Source organism: Littorina saxatilis, linkage group LG11 (genome assembly GCF_037325665.1).
Source record: "Littorina saxatilis isolate snail1 linkage group LG11, US_GU_Lsax_2.0, whole genome shotgun sequence".
Classification (NCBI taxonomy): domain Eukaryota; kingdom Metazoa; phylum Mollusca; class Gastropoda; order Littorinimorpha; family Littorinidae; genus Littorina; species Littorina saxatilis.
The window spans coordinates 1,570,048-1,588,563 of NC_090255.1; the positions used below are offsets into that span (position 1 = coordinate 1,570,048).

At 41.7% G+C, this 18,516-nt stretch overlaps 1 protein-coding gene across 1 annotated transcript in view; it reads left to right on the forward strand.

The window, feature by feature from the left end:
- The first annotated feature begins 974 nt into the window (after window positions 1–974).
- LOC138979398 (neuroglian-like) overlaps window positions 975–18,516 on the forward strand; it is a 31,568-nt gene continuing 14,026 nt past the window's right edge. Inside the window, exons 1-10 of the mRNA XM_070352112.1 lie at window positions 975–1,959; window positions 2,442–2,550; window positions 2,958–3,154; window positions 6,186–6,374; window positions 6,845–6,982; window positions 7,819–7,927; window positions 11,305–11,516; window positions 11,736–11,888; window positions 14,145–14,288; window positions 14,643–14,990. Of these exons, the coding sequence (XP_070208213.1) occupies window positions 1,887–1,959; window positions 2,442–2,550; window positions 2,958–3,154; window positions 6,186–6,374; window positions 6,845–6,982; window positions 7,819–7,927; window positions 11,305–11,516; window positions 11,736–11,888; window positions 14,145–14,288; window positions 14,643–14,990 (1,672 nt within the window). The 5' untranslated portion in view covers window positions 975–1,886. The remainder of the gene's footprint in view (window positions 1,960–2,441; window positions 2,551–2,957; window positions 3,155–6,185; window positions 6,375–6,844; window positions 6,983–7,818; window positions 7,928–11,304; window positions 11,517–11,735; window positions 11,889–14,144; window positions 14,289–14,642; window positions 14,991–18,516) is intronic.

Genomic DNA, 18,516 nt, shown 5'->3' on the forward strand with positions numbered 1-18,516 from the left:
AGCGGAGTGAAGCTGACTATGCTATCTGAGTATAGCTGGGGAACTTAAATGGGAAAAAAAGCTCACACGTAACCAGAAAATTCTGGAACGCTAAAGAAGAAGAAGTACGCCGCCATTTAGGCAGCCATAACCTCGTATTCAATAAGTCTGTAAATGCCAAGTACACTGAATGCAGGCTTTAGCGTTGGCCACGCTTTCCATACATGACCCTGCAGTCTAGAATCGTAATCGAAAGTACAATGTTGTTACTGTCAAGTCCTCATACTCATTTTGTTTTACTGCAAATTAATTGAAAGAGATTTGACCAGTCGAGTGACTCCCCCATCGCCATGATATTTTGAACATTGGAAAGATTCTTATCTGTGCTTTCAAGAACTGTTTCGTGTGCGTATCACGTTCAGTAAATGATACCCAGAAATCAATTAAACAAGAGCAGAGTGTATCTTATCACTTTAAACTTTTATATTTCCTCGAACTATTCTACAGTAGTTCGCTTCGGCCTGACATGCATTCTAACGGTGACATTGAGGCAAGGCACGGAGCTCTCATCTCACAAGTAAACTTTGACATCGGGAGACCACTTCTTTACCTGCAGATTCTACAAAGTCTAAACAGGAGTGTCCGTGGTTGCAACATGTTTGTGGCGAGCGCTTTCCACTTTTATTCCAGTGACAAAAGTATGCCCATGATATCAAAATCATATGTGTACCAACTGAGGTTCTTTTCATTTTCTGTTTGCTTCCGGAAGTCAGTAAAATCAAACGGGGAAACCCTTTATGATAGTGTACACTCACTTCACACTGCGGATTGTGAGTTGTGAAGATACAAAGGACACCACAACAAAACCCAACCCGTGTCCTGTGTGTCAAATCTGTCGTGATTTTCAAAAGGTTTGTCGGACCCGTCTGAATCAAAATTGACAGAAGTCTTTTCCGGAAAGGAGCGCCACTCCTTTTTTTCTCGCGGACGCGTTCTTTATTCGTCATACGTTATGATTCATAATGCCTTCCGCCATTTTGACATGACACCGAGTGGAACGTGGGCTGGAAAGTTAACTCTGAGTGTGCAGTCACTTTGATTTTCTTTTTCAGTTTGTATCTGTGTGGGAATGTATCACAAAAGCAGGAATTGATTTGTTATGTTATCCAACGGTTGAGTGAAGCAGCCGTGGGTGACAGTGTGTCTAGAAAGGACTCGGGATTTGCTTCCTATCTGCAGAGTAAAGTTGTGAGGCTTGACCGAGGGCGCACCCCGGTGTAACACGAAATTTTTACTCCACGAAAAATTTACTCCGGAGTAAATATTTCGTACGAAATTCTTACTCCGAGTACACTTTTCGTACGAGAAAAGAACTCCCCAAGGCACGACAAAATTACTACCTCCACGAAATTTTTACTCCCCATTTTCTGTACTTCCAGTAAAAATCTCGTACGCAAAAACGGGATGCGGGCGAAGGGATTATGCCAATAAGTGATCTCGCGCAAACGAATGTCGCGCTACCCTCCTTCCACCCCTTCCACCACCAAGACTAACAGGGGACAAGGGAGTAGACATTTCGTACACCTGGCATGGAAAGTTAAATTGCTCGTGTTAGGGTGAAGTAATGTATTCGTTATTTATTCGTCAGGGGAGTAACATTTGTGTACGAAATGTTTACTCGGAACTCACATGTCTTGGGGAGTAATTTTCTCGTGTAATGGGGGAGTGTTTTTTTCGTAAAGGGAGTAATATTTTCGTACGAAATGTTTACTCCGGAGTAAAAATCTCGTGGGAGTAGTTTTCTCGTGTTACACCGGCATCTCTACACAGCAGCCTCCAGGGTTGTATTTGGCGCTGCTGCTACAAGACTGATCCATTGCCCTGCACGACACACAGGGAGAGAAGACATGGCGGGAGGGACACGCCTGGCATCAATACTGCTCCTCTCTGTCTTCCTCTTTGTTCGCGCTCAGGATGACAGTAAGCTCAAAATTAACTTAAGTGAAATCAACATTCCTGCTTAGTCTCAAGTGTGAATTTTGTTGACTAGCATTCAGAGCCCGGCTTCGCCCGGGGTGACCTCAATAACGTTTTAAAGGCTGCCCTTTTCGTAGCGTTCATTAATTAATTTCTATTGTTTACATGTGCGAATAATGTTATAAAACCTGTACCTAAGGGATATAATAACGATTGGCTGTAGCTTTCGAACACGGAAAACATTATTTCAGTATTGCAAAGTGGTTTTGATAGTGTCGAATGTAAACAGAACAGTCTCAAAGGGAAAGTAGATGTTGTCCGGAAATTGCGAAGTTAACAAGAATACAGAAAAGCACGCTTTCCTGTGAAGTATCATGTATGTACACAGTCCAGTTTACCTGTGGTTTATAATACTTTATATCATGTATGTACACAGTCCAATTTACCTGTGGTTTATCAAACTTTACATCATGTGTGTGTTACAGTCCGAGAGCCCCCCAAGATCCTGGAGCCTGCATCAGCTAAAGAGTTGTTCTATGACGGAGGTGTGGACGTCACGCTGCAGTGCAGAGCTTCTGGTCAACCTACACCGCTGTACGTATGCTTCTCCTGTCTGATAAATACACACGATTTGCTTTTTATGTAATGTTTCTCCTTTTTTGTGTGTCTTCGTTTTGCCTCCTTCTCTTCCCCCCCCCCCCCCCCCCTCTTCTTCGTCTGCTTCCATTCCCAGTTTAGGAATCAGGTCAGCTTTACTGTGGTTATCTTTAACTTTGAATATATCACGCTTGCCATGACACAGCTAAGGCCACATACTTACTTTTATGTGTATTGTAATGCACGAGAAAAGGAAACACACAGCCACTAGCAGAGCAAGTATCAGCCAAGTCAGCAAATAAGGTTGTCCGTTACGCGCTGTGGCCCCATGGGATGATGAAATTCACATGGACTTCTTTTAGCACAACACTTGCTTGTCAGGAGCATGATCCTTTTGTTTACAGATACGAGTGGTACTGGAATGGCGCTCCAATTGAACCTACAAACCAAGCCATCACCTACGACCCGTCAACGGGCCTCCTGACCATACAGGGTCTGACCACGCGTGAAGAAGGGTTCTACAACTGTCGGGCCAGGAACACCTTCCCTAACGGTCTGTCCGCCGTGGCCATTTCACACAAGATAGAAGTGCGCCGAGCACGTAAGTGTCCCTTTCCTCACTGGCTGACATTTGCATGTCAAGAAATGGTACTATGTGTGGATACTTCAGGTGATTTTATGGAGTCGAAAAGCAGGTGTTCTTGATTGTTGAAGTCCCGCAGTTTGTGTTTTTGCTATGTTAATGATAATTAGATGGGTGTTGTTGCTATGTTAATGATAATTAGATGGGTGTTGTTGCTATGTTAATGATAATTAGATGGGTGTTGTTGCTATGTTAATGATAATTAGATGGCTGTTGTTGCTATGTTAATGATAATTAGATGGGTGTTGTTGCTATGTTAATGATAATTAGATGGGTGTTGTTGCTATGTTAATGATAATTAGATGGCTGTTGTTGCTATGTTAATGATAATTAGATGGGTGTTGTTGCTATGTTAATGATAATTAGATGGGTGTTGTTGCTATGTTAATGATAATTAGATGGGTGTTGATGGGTGCTGAAATACACACGTTCCTTCTTAACTGTGACCTTGATTCTGATTTGATGTGAATACACTCCTAACAGGAAGTTACTGGTTGGGGGGCATCTGAATGGGGGTGGAGGAGGGGGTAGGGAGGGGGGATGGGAGGGGGGGGGGCTTAATTCAGGAACGTTTGCCTTGTTTTTATTGGTTTTCTACAGTGTCGTTCTGTACCTTCTATACTTGCGATTTACTATTTTGCACATGTTTGAATATCTATTTACATGGATACATGTGATGGAGTACATATTTTCAGACAATAAGAGCTTTCCATATTGCTGCTAGGTATTGAACCACGCAGAAAGGATGAAGATAGAGTGGGGATAGATAACACTAGTTCACACAGTCAGAATGGGGGGGTGGGGGGGGGGGCGTGAAAAAGTATTTCAAACCTAAATCAAAGCATTAATCCCCGTGTCATTTCATTACAACTTTATATGCCAGATAAGGCCGTTTGCCTAACCTTCAGGATCACATTTTGGATTAAATATTTCTTTTACAGGGATCACGTGACCGCCGCTAAAGTAAGGGTACCCTCAAAATAGACCAGACAAAAACGGAAGGGCCGAATGAAAAATAGAAAAACAATTACAATATGCAAAACTTTGCAACTTTGACATACGAGAAGAGAGTGAAACCAATGATCTAGCCTAAACACATTGTTTAGTTTAGCTACCTTGCGAATTTCGCGTGCTATGCTATTCCTACTGATGCAGGTGTCGATCGCAAGAGCGGTCAAAAACGAGACTTTTTGCGTCATTTTTTAGGGGTATCATGACAAAAAAGGCTGCACTTTAGCAATGATTTGGTGGATTGCTTTGAAACTTTCAGAATATTTTACCAACATACTAGAAATACTTCGAGCAAAATGTTGGATTATTTCATTCATTTGTATTGTTATGTAATTTTTCGAAGTTTTTAAACTTGTCATAGGATTGTTCACTTGCGTCAAAAAATGTATGACTTTGAATGTCTTTAAAACATGATTGATACACACACTGCGAAAGTTGTATGTGCGTAAGCACTGACGCACATTTGCTACGCCTGTAAACACGCTTGATATATAAGCGATGATTCTGCTGCCACAGCGATGCCCAGCCAAGCGTGACCCTAGCATGTTTTAAGAGGCACGCAGCGGTAACAGCTCTCAGCGCGAAACAGCGTAAACGTTCCATTTTTTTCTCATGTGTTTGCATGACTAGCAAATTAACACCAGCGGCTACTCACAAATGAAACTTAGACAGAATCTGTATCAATCATTTATCTGTAGACATGCAAAGTCATGAATTTGTTGGACACAAGGGAACAATTCAATGATGAGTTCAACAACATTTTCTAAAACATTGCGTCATATCTGAATAAGCAACCGTAACGATCCAAACTTACACACGAAGAATCTCTCGAATGTTGGTGATATATTCTAAAAGTTTCAAAGCAATCCACCAAGTCATTGCTAAAATGTGGCGCTTTTTGACATGATAATGTTTTTGTGAAGGGCTGGGGGAACACCCAAATGTCGGCATGACATTGACATGAGTTCTCCAAACATCGGGTGTCTGCGAGGAATATGCCATCTGTAAGCAAAAATAGGAACAGGTCTCTCTCTGCCCTCTATGTGCCCTCCCTGTGCCCTCCTTTTGCCCTCTGTGAATCCTCTGTATGCCCTCTGTGTGCCCTATGTGTGCCCTCTCTCTGCCCTCTCTTTGCCCTGTCTCTGCCATCCCTTTGCCCTCTGTGAACCCTATGTATGCTCTCTGTGTGCCCTATGTGTGCCCTCTTTGTGCCCTTTCTGTGCCCTCTCTTTGCCTTCTCTCTGCCCTGTCTCTGCCCTGTATGTGCCCTCGGTGTGCCCTCTCTCTGCCCTCTCTTTGCCTTCTCTCTGCCCTGTCTCTGCCCTGTATGTGCCCTCGGTGTGCCCTCTTTCTGCCCTCTCTTTGCCCTCTCTCTGCACTGTCTGTTCCCTCCCTGTGCCCTGTCTCTGCCCTGTATGTGCCCTCGGTGTGCCCTCTTTCTGCCCTCTCTTTGCCCTCTCTCTGCACTGTCTGTGCCCTCCCTGTGCCCTGTCTCTGCCCTCTCTTTGCCCTGTCTCTGCCCTGTTTCTGCCCTCCCTGTGCCCTGTCTCTGCCCTCTCTTTGCCCTGTCTGTGCCCTCTCTTTGCCCTTTCTCTGCCCCCCTGCGTGATCAGACCTGACCAGAGAGCACAACTCCTAAACTGTGGAAGACCTGCGCCGAACATACCAATTGATAGCATCAGCAGGTCTGAGACTATGAGCGTCACAACCCTTGTAACCTTAAGAAGAAGAAGAATGAGAATGAGAAGTGGTCTTTGGCCCTCTCAAGTTCCTTTGAGTGGGTCCAAGGACCCCCATGTATAAACGTGTGTGTGTGTGTGTGTGATGGGGGGGGGGGGTGGGGGGGGGGGGTGAGGGCGTGACACTTAAGGAGAAGCGTACGTAGGAAGCACTGTTACTTGTAATTTGCAGTGTATCTACATTCTTACGTATCTATTTATAACAAATGATATATATTGAAAACAATATGTGTTTATAGGTATAAAACCGTGGACAAAGGATCAAGACAGAACGAAAACAGCGACCGAAGGAAACTACGTCTTCATTACGTGTGGGGACACCCTGCCAAAGTACTACGGTCCCACCACCTTCAAGTGGTACACGGTGGAGGGTGAAGATGATCTTCTTGAAGTGGAGGAAGATAAACGGGTCTTCATTGACAACAAAGGTGTGATTTGTGTGTGTGTGTGTGTGTGTGTGTACGTGTGTGTGTGTGTGTGTGTGTGTGTGTGTGTGTGTGTGTGTGTGTCTGTGTCTGTGTCTGTGTGTGTGTGTGTGTGTGTGTGTGTGTGTGTGTGTGTGTGTGTTTCAGTGATAGAGAATCAATCTGACACTATTTCTTCAACTTCCACCTGCGTTTTAGGTTCTTTTCTTAATTTCACCTCGAACCTATTGTTGCATGTGTGTTCTTCAAAGTGCGCTTACAAAATTAGCAATGACATAAACACAGACACTGCGTAAGCACAATTATGTGCATGAACATTGACTTTAGTACATGGAAGGATTGGTTGATGTGCGCATTGCGGGGGGGGGGGGGGGTACGGATAACTTCCGTCTCAGCCAAGATTCCTCCAGTGTCAGAAAATGTTTTGTTTTTTCCAAAACGGAATATGACTGTGCTTCGAAAATGACTTTCAGGAACACTGCACTTCACTTACGTGCTTGGGACGGACGAGCAGTCCAACAGATACTACTCCTGCGCCATGTCCAACGTGGTTGAAGGGAAGCTCACGCTGGGAGGAAGAACAAGGCTGGTGGTCACGAAGACAGCCTCCAGTAAGAGTTATATGCCCTTAACCTTCACTATGCTTCCTGGGTCGGAGACACAGGATAAACTTTGTATTTCTTAAACTGTACTGAGTTTTGCTTGGGTTGAAACTCCAAGGTTTATTAATGATTTTGCACGAGTGGATTTTTACGTGTTTGACCATTTTTACCCCACCATTCAGGCAGCCATACACCACTTTTGGGAGAAGCATGCTGGGTAGTTTCATGTTTCTATAACCCACCAAACTATAACATCAGTTACAGTATCTTTTCTGTGCGCACTAGGTTTTGTGCTTGCGTGTTTGTACACACGAAGGGGGATAAGCCACTAGCAGGTCTGCACATAACTTGACCTGGGAGATCAGAAAAAACTCCACCCTTAATCTATTCCTATTCAGATGGCATAGGTCGTGTACGACTGACACCTTTTATGTTTAATCCTTTTATAAAAAGTATGGGTCATACAAGACCCACATTATTCGGACTGTGTATACTAAAACATCATCTGGTGAAAGTTAGCATACAAGTGTTATAAACTGTGGAAAAAATGTATTGTGACAATTTTTGTTATCTGGCACTCTTTTCATATCACAACTTTCTTTTACGGAGGTAATGTGAATGAATGCTTTTTGGGAGGTAGGAACAAAGAAGCAAGTTCAGTTGATTATTCAATGCCACAGCAATTTTTCGCCCATTTTGAGTGACAAAAATTACAACATCTTTTGTTTGTCTTTAGCATTATTTTTTCATGTTGTTTGTTGCCACTTTAGTTTACACTGTTGAAAAAAGACAGCATCTGTTATTTTGTTGAAAACGCCAGCTCAAACCACTGTCATTGGTTACAGTGTCAGAGGTGAAGCCTGCCTTGCAGTTCTCCACGAAGCTTGCGGGAGATGGGGCCTTGACCTTTAAACGCAACACTGAAGGACACCTGGAATGTTTCTTTAGTGGATAGTAAGTGTGTGTGCGAGTCTGTGGGTGTGTTTGAGGGGAGTGTGTGTGTATGTATGCACATGGATGCATAATATGATGTGTGTCTTTGGGGTGAATTAGATTATATATTTGAAATGTTGCCTGGTATCATTAAGCGTTAATTTGTTTTCTCTTCAAAGTTTTCCTTACTTGTTTTTTTGTTGAACCCCTTTGTGCTTAATTTTGTAGTCCAATTGTTTCTTTTGATGGCATCAAAGAAGGGCAACTTGAGATAATGCAATTGGAGGTAATATTAAGCTCAATCAAGCCATGAGAGCAGACATTTAATGGAACAATTCCTAGTGATAGAATACAGAGCAACAAAAGAAATGCGAAAACATTCTGCATTTTTTTTATTGAAAAAATCTTGAACAATTTTAGAGTTAGGATTATGAAAGAACAAGCGGAGCAGGAGAAAACTGGTGTGTGAGATGTGTTCACTAATGCATCAGCAATTAAAAGAGACCATGGCACGCTTGCTACCAGTCTCACTTTTGAAACAGCCAGGATGCCAAGATTGACATCGCCCAAACACCAGACAACCGTGTTTATGTCAACTGTCTATCACCTTCAGCAATGTTTTGCTGACACTGCCTACCCCTACGACTGGGGCGTAATTTACTATTATTGTTAATCCAAACTACGCCACCACGCTTTCCACAATAAAAGTACGATTTTGAAGAAACCAAAAGTACGATTTTTCACATCTCGTCTCGATGTAAATCCGATCTGTATTGTTGCTCTCGCAGAGCTTGTGTGTGCACCTGCGCGAGATCATCTGGGCAATATCCGGTCATTTCCGGTCTGTTCAGCAACATACAAGATAGACGACGCCATTTGCAAAAATGGAGAGACGAGTGGAAATCTGAGTCCCCATGAGACGGACGATAAATCTGATGAGGAAGCTGGTCACAGTGGTGGTAAAGGGATTGCTGTGAAAAAGAAGAAAGCCATTCAACAGAAATACAAAGGCAGCTAAATGGAATTGTGGTCATGCCTAGGACCTTAACCAAAAGGACCAAATCATGTCTTGTGTTCCCTTTGCCACAGTGACTTTTCATATGCACACGTTAACAAGTCGTGTAAGGCGAAATTACTACATTTAGTCGTAGCTGTGGAACTCACAGAATGAAACTGAACGTAGTCCGCCGCTAGTGCAAAAGGCAGTGAAAGTGACGAGCCTGTTTGGTGCGGTAGCGGTAGCGGTAGCGCTGTGCTTCATAGCACGCTTTACTGTACCTCTCTTCGTTTTAACTTTCTGAGCGTGTTTTTAATCCAAACATATCATATCTATATGTTTTTGGAATCAGGAACCGACAAGGAATAAGATGAAATAGTTTTTAAAACGATTTCGGAAATTTAATTTTAATCATAATTTTTATATTTTTAATTTTCAGAGCTTGTTTTTAATCCGAATATAACATATTTATATGTTTTTGGAATCGGAACATGATGAAGAATAAAACAAAAGTAATTTTGGATCGTTTTATAAAACAATAATTTTAATTACAATTTTCAGATTTTTAATGACCAAAGTCATCAATTAATTTGTAAGCCTCCATGCTGAAATGCAATACCGAAGTCCGGCCTTCGTCGAAGATTGCTTGGCCAAAATTTCAATCACTTTGATTGAAAATTGAGGGTGTGACAGTGCCGCCTCAACTTTTACAAAAAGCCGGATATGACGTCATAAAAGACATTTATCGAAAAAATGAAGAAAATGTCTGGGGATATCATACCCAGGAACTCTCTTGTAAAATTTCATAAAGATCGGTCCAGTAGTTTACTCTGAATCGCTCTACACACACACACGCACAGACACACACACACATACACCACGACCCTCGTCTCGATTCCCCCTCTATGTAAAAACATTTGGTCAAAACTTGACTAAATGTAAAAATGGAAACTATGACTGTTCATTGCACATTGGGACAAATTGTCACAAGGATGCAGTAAGAAGATCTCATGGAAACCAAAAGACCAAAGACATTCGAATTACCGGTTTCTTTATCAGGAAGTATGAGTCGAGTGATACAGTAACAAAACTGGAGGGAGAAATTGTCTGAGCAGAAGTGACAATGTGCGAAATGATTGCCTAATGGAATCTTGATTTCACCTTCTTCCACCAGATTACTCTTTTTGGCTTGGTCATTACACCTTGTAATTTTGGGGGGTAGGTAGTTCTGGAAGTTACGCAACGCGGTGCTGAGTGGAATTCCTAGCGGTACCTCAATAAGACATTATCGCCAGATCCTGCGACAACGTCTTCAAGTTTGATTCCATACAGCCACTGACACTGCCAGGAATATCATCAGGAACCACCAGAGTCCCATCAGTGGCCAGACATACCTATGAAGATTGGCTGAGCAAAACCTCCAGCTAGAGGACAAGTCCTTCCTCGAAGGCGTGATGTGGCGCGCAACAGTTGGCCCAGAATCACTTAACTGGAACTGGTGGCAATAACAAAACATTTTGTTCACTGATATGATGACCCTTGATGCATCAATCATGTTAATGAACTCGTGAGAGTGAGGAGAAGAAGAATTCAGCGTTATGTTGATGGCTGCATCATGGAACACAATGCCGAGGGTGGACTAAACGTGATGGTATGGCATGTAGTTGGCCTCAGCCAAACTTTTGGACCTGTGTTTTTCCACAATCTTGATCCTGGTCGGGAAAATGGTATCCACTAACGCATCCACTTCACCAGGCGGCGGTTGTCAGATTGTGACCAACGCTGTGTGTCATAAGTCATAATGACCTTCCGACCAGGCTTGCGTTGCCCAGGGCAACAAAAGACGATGCCATACCCAATAAGAGTGTTAAAAGAACTGTTCACCTTTATTTTGATTTGTTTCAATGTCAGGTGTTTAATTTAGCCTTGCAATTTTCAAATGTAAATTAAACTTATTTCTAAAGAGAATTCACGTTTCTTTTGTTGCTCAATATAACATAACTTTTCATTTTTTATTTTTTTTTAGCAATGTCAAGTTCAGAGGAATGTGTGTTACCATGGAGAAAGTGTAACAAACAATTGTCAGTTGTTAAAAATCAGTCAAATTCATTAGTCTAAATGTTTGACAAATCGCACAGACCATTCACCTGTCTTTGCAGAACAATCCCATTTATGACCCTGTTTTATTAGATTATCTGTCTATAACCTCTAAATGTACCCCCATGTTAAGGCTCTGTTCTATTTAAGACCGGATTTTCTCAGATTTCTGAATTTGGAAAAAGAGGGGTTCCACCGTAAACCTTGCTGGTTATTGTATGCTTACTTAGATTCTTGTGTTATATCTAGCTTTTATCATCAGTAAACTTCATTTTATTTTAAACTCTTGTTGACTGTCTTTCAGTGTAAATGACCCAGGCAATGAAGTACCAACCATAAAATGGCTGGACAATGCTGGCAACACAATCGTCAGTGGTACTGACCGCTACACCATTAAGGGCAACGGCAGAGTGCTGACGATTGCCAGTCTGGTGGAGGCCGATGAAAAACCCTTCACTTGTATTGCTAACAACGCGATTGGAACAGCTGAGGGCAGAATGACCCTCAACGTCACATGTATGTTGAATACTCTGTGTGGGCGTGCGTGTGTGTGTATTTGCATATGTGCGCGTGGGTGTATGTGCGGGTGGGTGGGTGTGTATGTGTATGTGCTGATGTGTGTGAATGTGCATGCACACTATCCATCAGAGTTCCTCTTTAAAATTATAAATGATTTTATGTGATTCCATCCTACTCTGTGTTATAATGCTTTGACGGTTGTCCTATTTTTCCCAGCATCCCCGATCTGGGTGAAAGCCCTGCAATCCATTACTGTCCCTCAAGGCAAAGACGCTGTGTTTCACTGTGAGGCAAGGTCAGCTGCCAGCGAGGTCCCCCCTGATCCCCCCAGGTGGTTTAAGAACGGATACCGTCTGGACATGTCATACGGTAAGTTTCTGTGGATCTGTGCAAAGCATGAGGCCAAAGTGCCTTGTTGCAGATCATCACCATTTCATCAGTTGTTGTTTTTCCCTGTCTATAACGACCACCACAGGGACCGACAGACCTGGGAACCCATACAATTTCGCCGTATTTTGTACACATGATTGTCGAGAATACGATCAGTACGGTCAGTGGAAAAAAAATACGACCAGAAACATTCCTAGACTACTTTTCTTCACAAGCCCATCTCGAAGCCGATCCAGTATTTTGACACATGATTACAGTTTTTGTCAGTAAACATTGAAAACAAGCATTTGTTTTAAATGTATAGGTAAACTTAATCAATGGTGTGACGGACGTGTGTGAAGCATGCTTTAATCATGGATGTTCATATGCCGTGTGGAGTACGCTCATTTTTCTGAAAATACACCAAGTTTGTTTGAGAATACTTTAAGTGCAAAACAGGGGTTCCCAGGTCTGGACCGACCAAAAGTGGTAACGTATTTTCCGGGTTACAAGGCGCTACAGCGCATAAGGTGCACCCCCTTCTTTTAAAAAAAAATTGTAATCCAGTCACCCATTGGGCGCAGGGGGCCGATAGGGCGCACCACAATTGAACAAGTCGCGTAAGGCGAAAATACAACATTTAGTCAAGTAGCTGTCGAACTCACAGAACGAAACTGAACGCAATGCAACGCAGCAAGACCGTATACTCGTAGTCCACCGCTCACGGCATAGGCAGTGAAATTGACAAGAAGAGCGGGGTAGTAGTTGCGCTGGGAAGGATAGCCCGCTTTTCTGTACCTCTCTTCGTTTTAACTTTCTGAGCGTGTTTTTAATCCAAACATATCATATTTATATGTTTTTGGAATCAGGAACCGACAAGGAATAAGATGAAAGTGTTTTTAAATTGATTTGGAAATTTAATTTTGATAATAATTTTTATATATTTAATTTTCAGAGCTTGTTTTTAATCCGAATATAACATATTTATATGTTTTTGGAATCAGCAAATGATGGAGAATAAGATAAACGTAAATTTGGATCGTTTTATAAAAAGAATTTTTGTTTTACAATTTTCAGATTTTTAATGACCAAAGTCATTAATTAATTTTTAAGCCACCACGCTGAAATGCAATTCCGAAGTCCGGGCTTCGTCGAACATTACCCGACCAAAATTTCAACCAGTTTGGTTGAAAAATGAGGGCGTGACAGTGCCGCCTCAACTTTCACGAAAAGCCGGATATGACGTCATCAAAGACATTTATCAAAAAAATGAAAAACAAGTCTGAGGATATCATACCCAGGAACTCTCATGTCAAATTTCATACAGATCGGTCCAGTAGTTTAGTCTGAATCGCTCTACACACACACACACACACACACACACACACACACACACACACACAGACAGACACACACACACACACACACACACACACACACACACACACACGCACATACACCACGACCCTCGTCTCGATTCCCCCCTCTACGTTAAAACATTTAGTCAAAACTTGACTAAATGTAAAAAGTATACCAGTAACAAACGGTCGCGGCACATCAAAGGAAGAATAGAGAGTGGAAATATGTGTGCTCTGTGTGTGAGATCAAAGGCAGGTCCATTGTGATAGCTGGGTTGCCTTGTTTATAGACACTCACCTTCTTCCCAGGGGTCAATGACCCAGTTTTAGCTATAAAAGGTGGTTCCCCTGTCATATCTGAGATCTGAGAGAGGAAACACTTCCTGCACCGGGGTCAGTGACCGAGTTTAACCTATGGGGCGGTCTCTTTGATGTCTTGAGAGGAAACTTGGGTAGTCCCTAGTAGCTAAAACATGCATTATCACAAGTTGTTTGACTGGTACTCAGGCGCTCTCTTTGATGCTCACGGAATTTAAAAAAACCGACTACCGGTATTGAAGATGGAGGTGAGTTCTTGATTAGGCGGTGCTTATGACGTAATTATACACAGATGGTCACTATAGAAAGGTCCGTCGCCATATATAACCTTCGTGGTTGAAAACGACGTTAAACACAAAAGAAAGAAAGAAAGACTATAGAAAAGTGAATTTTGGATTGACAAATCGTGGACGATCCTTGGGGTTGTGGGTAGGGAGGTTGTCGTTATCAAGAGGTCGTCACCAGGGCAGGATTGACTGCAGTAACATTTGAAGAATGCAGCAGAATATGAAAATCTACATCCAGACTTTCATAGGGTTAAAGTAATGCATCATGTCTCATTATCGTTGTGTTGTTTTAGATCCCAACAAGTTTGAGTTTGCCAACGAGAACCGAGAACTGCGAGTGAAGTCAGCCCAGAAGAACACGGACATCGCCTGCTTCCAGTGCTTCGTCGGCAACAGTGTGGGGGAGGAGTTTAGTGACGGCTGTCTCAACGTCATCCGTGAGTAACGTTTTGTTCAGTTTTGGTTCTGTTAGCTTTGTGATTTATCATTGAGATGTCAGGGTGACATGCATTTCCTTTTGCATCCTTACGGTGAGATGTTATGAAACAATCGTATCAGTTAGTACATTTATGTTAACGTTAATAATGTCGTGATCTGTTTGTCTTCATGTTCTTGCGCCACCACTGTATTCTCTCAGGTTTGAGGTCATACAGGTAATTTGATTGGTTGAGGGTACTCGCGTATGTCTGTGTGTTATGTCTCCATGCAGCCTGTTTTGTGACTGCATTGTGTGTGCACATGGCTTTCCCACACCATGCAAACACGACCATTCTGCATTATGTTTGTTACAGTGCCAATTGAAGTCGTTGCAAAACCACTACCAGAGCAGACGATAGAAAGAGGCGACATCGTCAACCTGACCGTGGTAGCCACGTCTGACAAACTCTACCCTGTGGCCTACAAGTGGCATTTCAATAACAGAACCTACGAGGGAGTGAGCGCTCCGCCCCACGTCATCTACGACGTCAGCACCAACCTGGCCTACATCAACACCAGCGACCTGACCGACGAACAGATGCGGGACATCAGGGGAGTGTACAGACGTCAAGTCTACCACGAGTTTGAGTCAGTCTTTGTGGACGTGGACGTGGACGTGGACGTGATACTGAAAGTACAGGAAGAACCTCCTCTACCCGTTGGTGAGTGTTCCAAATAAAAAGTCACTACAATCAGAAGCTACCATGTCAGTTTTTCGTTGCCCAGGGTTCCTTCAACTAATATGAACAGATGTTAACTTTTCCCACTTTCGTTTTGGTCGGCCGTGAGCTTACCGCGGCACATTGATACATATTAATTACCGTACTTGTATCTCCTAGTCATATACGTTACTGCCCGGGCGTACTTTTTAAGAAAATAAAATTGTTTTAAAAACATAGACAAGCTCTTTATGATTACATGCAATATCATTTGGATTATACGACCATCAGTGTTGTTGCAGCAGTTATTTTAATGTTTAAATGACTCGACCATCAGTGCTGTTACTGCAGTTAGTTTAATGTTTAAATAACACGACCATCAGTGCTGTTGCTGCAGTTAGTTTAATGTTTAAATGACACGACCATCAGTGCTGTTACTGCAGTTAGTTTAATGTTTAAATAACACGACCATCAATGCTGTTGCTGCAGTTAGTTTAATGTTTAAATGACACGACCATCAGTGCTGTTACTGCAGTTAGTTTAATGTTTAAATAACACGACCATCAGTGCTGTTGCTGCAGTTAGTTTAATGTTTAAATGACACGACCATCTGTGATGTTGCTGCAGTTAGTTTAATGTTTAAATGACTCGACCATCAGTGCTGTTACTGTAGTTAGTTTAATGTTTAAATAACACGACCATCAGTGCTGTTGCTGCAGTTAGTTTAATGTTTAAATGACACGACCATCAGTGCTGTTACTGCAGTTAGTTTAATGTTTAAATAACACGACCATCAGTGCTGTTGCTGCAGTTAGTTTAATGTTTAAATAACACGACCATCAGTGCTGTTGCTGCAGTTAGTTTAATGTTTAAATAACACGACCATCAGTGCTGTTGCTGCAGTTAGCTTAATGTTTAAATGACACGACCATCAGTGCTGTTACTGCAGTTAGTTTAATGTTTAAATGACACGACCATCAGTGCTGTTACTGCAGTTAGTTTAATGTTTAAATGACACGACCATCGGTCTAGTGCTGTTGCCGCAGTTAGTTTAATGTTTAAATGACACGACCATCCGCGCTGTTACTGCAATTAGTTTAATGTTTAGACGACACGACCATCAGTGCTGTTACTGCAGTTAGTTTAATGTTTAAATGACACGACCATCAGTCTAGTGCTATTGCTGCAGTTAGTTTAATGTTTAAATGACACGACCATCAGTGCTGTTGCTGCAGTTAGTGTAATGCTTAAATGACACGACCATCAGTGCTGTTGCTGCAGTTAGTTTAATGTTTAAATGACACGAGAATCAGTGCTGTTGCTGCAATTAGTTTAATGTTTAAATGACACGACCATCAGTGCTGTTGCTGCAGTTAGTGTAATGCTTAAATGACACGACCATCAGTGCTGTTGCTGCAGTTAGTTTAATGTTTAAATGACACGACCATCAGTGCTGTTGCTGCAGTTAGTTTAATGTTTAAATGACACGACCATCAGTGCTGTTGCTGCAGTTAGTTTAATGTTTAAATGACACGACCATCAGTGCTGTTGCTGCAGTTAGTTTAATGTTTAAATGACACGACCATCAGTGCTGTTGCTGCAGTTAGTTTAATGTTTGAATGACACAAGAGTCATTCTCCAAAGCTGGTGAAATCTTAGGTTGGTCACTTAAAATTAAATTTTCACAGAAGCAAATGTGGTTAGACCTTTCCCCCTGTTTATCTGGATAAAGATATGTTTGAAGAAGCACCCACAACAAAATGAATTAACATATTGGTATTTTGATATTTAACATAGTGTAACAATGTCAGTAAATCAACGAAAATGACGTCAAAAAAATGGGAACATTTACATATATTGGAAGCTACAGTTCATTTACACGAAAAGTTGATTTTAGATGATTTGTTGAAAGGTCACTTTGTGAAACGATAAAGGTTCATTCCTGTGCAATTGTTGTTATTTCCTTTGTGTTTGAGACCCAAAACAATGAAGTTGAAAACAGCGTTACGTACGCATCGAATGTTGTCACGCTCACTTAGATTTTTCCGACCTTTGTAACCAAATGAATTTCTTTACAATGACTAATGTTTTTGCGATCAAGTCAATAAGTGCAGCTTGAAGATGCAGAAAATGCATTAATTCAAAAAGGACACACTTTGGACAAATGTTATGTCTCAAAGAGTGTTTTGTGTCGCACGTCATGCGTTCGTAACGGCCGTTTTTATTATAAGCTAGCATCAATTCAACTGAATAAAAGCATACATTTTCACGTTTGCCCCTTTATAATCACCCAGCCATACAGATGCGTGACGTTTTTTCACAATGTATCGTGATAATGACGTCATTCACGAAAAAAGAAGGTGTAGTTGACATGTTGGAAGGGTACGTTCGTAAGGCCCTTTGCTACTGGCGAAGATGCAGACCCGGATTGCTTCGACATAGCCAATTTCTCACCAGTATGATTATGTACGTGCCAATGTTTATTTGTAAGCATGTAAAATAAATAAAAAATAAATGATTTTTTTTTTTAACAAAAATGGAAACAAATATTGAAAAAAAATTTTTGTAAAAATCTTTATAGATGCTTTTCAAGCAATAATTTGCACAACATTTTATTACTTAATATGACTGCATAATTAACAAAATTGTGTCGCAATGATGCGCACGTAACGATGAAACAGCCCCAGTTTTGGAGAATGACTCACAACCATCAGTGTTGTTGCGGCAGTTAATTTAATGTTTATATGACACGACCATCAGTGCTGTTGCTGCAGCTATTTCTATGTTTAAATGACACGACCATCAGTGCTGTTGCTTCAGTCATTTTCATGTTTAAATGACACGACCACCAGTGCTGTTGCTTCATTCGTGTTAATGTTTAAATGACACGACCACCAGTGATGTTGCGGCAGTTATTTTAATGTTTAAATAACACGACCATCAGGTCTGTTGCTGTCGTTATTTTCGTTATAGTGCGTCGACCCCATGGCTAAAGATCAATGTCCAGGGAAATAGGCGCAAAAACAGTAACGTCTTTCAAAAATATGATTAAATCCCATTTTGGGACCTTTTTACACACGAATATTCTTGAAACAACCGTCACAAGGTTTAGTTTAAATACAGGGCTTGATTTACTGCTCAGGTGCGTCTGAGTCTAGCTAAGAGGCAAGTTAGACACACCATTGACCTTGGCGTTCCATCACCGTCAAATACGTCACCTGCTTTTTCTAGAATGTGTACGAGAACAATTGGCAGAGCCGTCAGGCGACTCCTGACTGTGATGTGAGGTGAAATGAAAGCGCCCGTCATCTCATTACCGTCATCTTCGTTTCCGTCATCTTCGTTACCGTCATCTTCGTTACCCTCATCTGGATTGAATGAAAACATTTGTCATTATTTTCACACGTTTTTATTCTTAACCAGCTTGGTAAAAAAAAAAAAAAAAAAAAAAAATATTGAATGACAAGTCGAGGTAGTAAATGGTTATTAGCTCCATATTTAACGTGGATTGTCAAAGTAAAAGCCAACC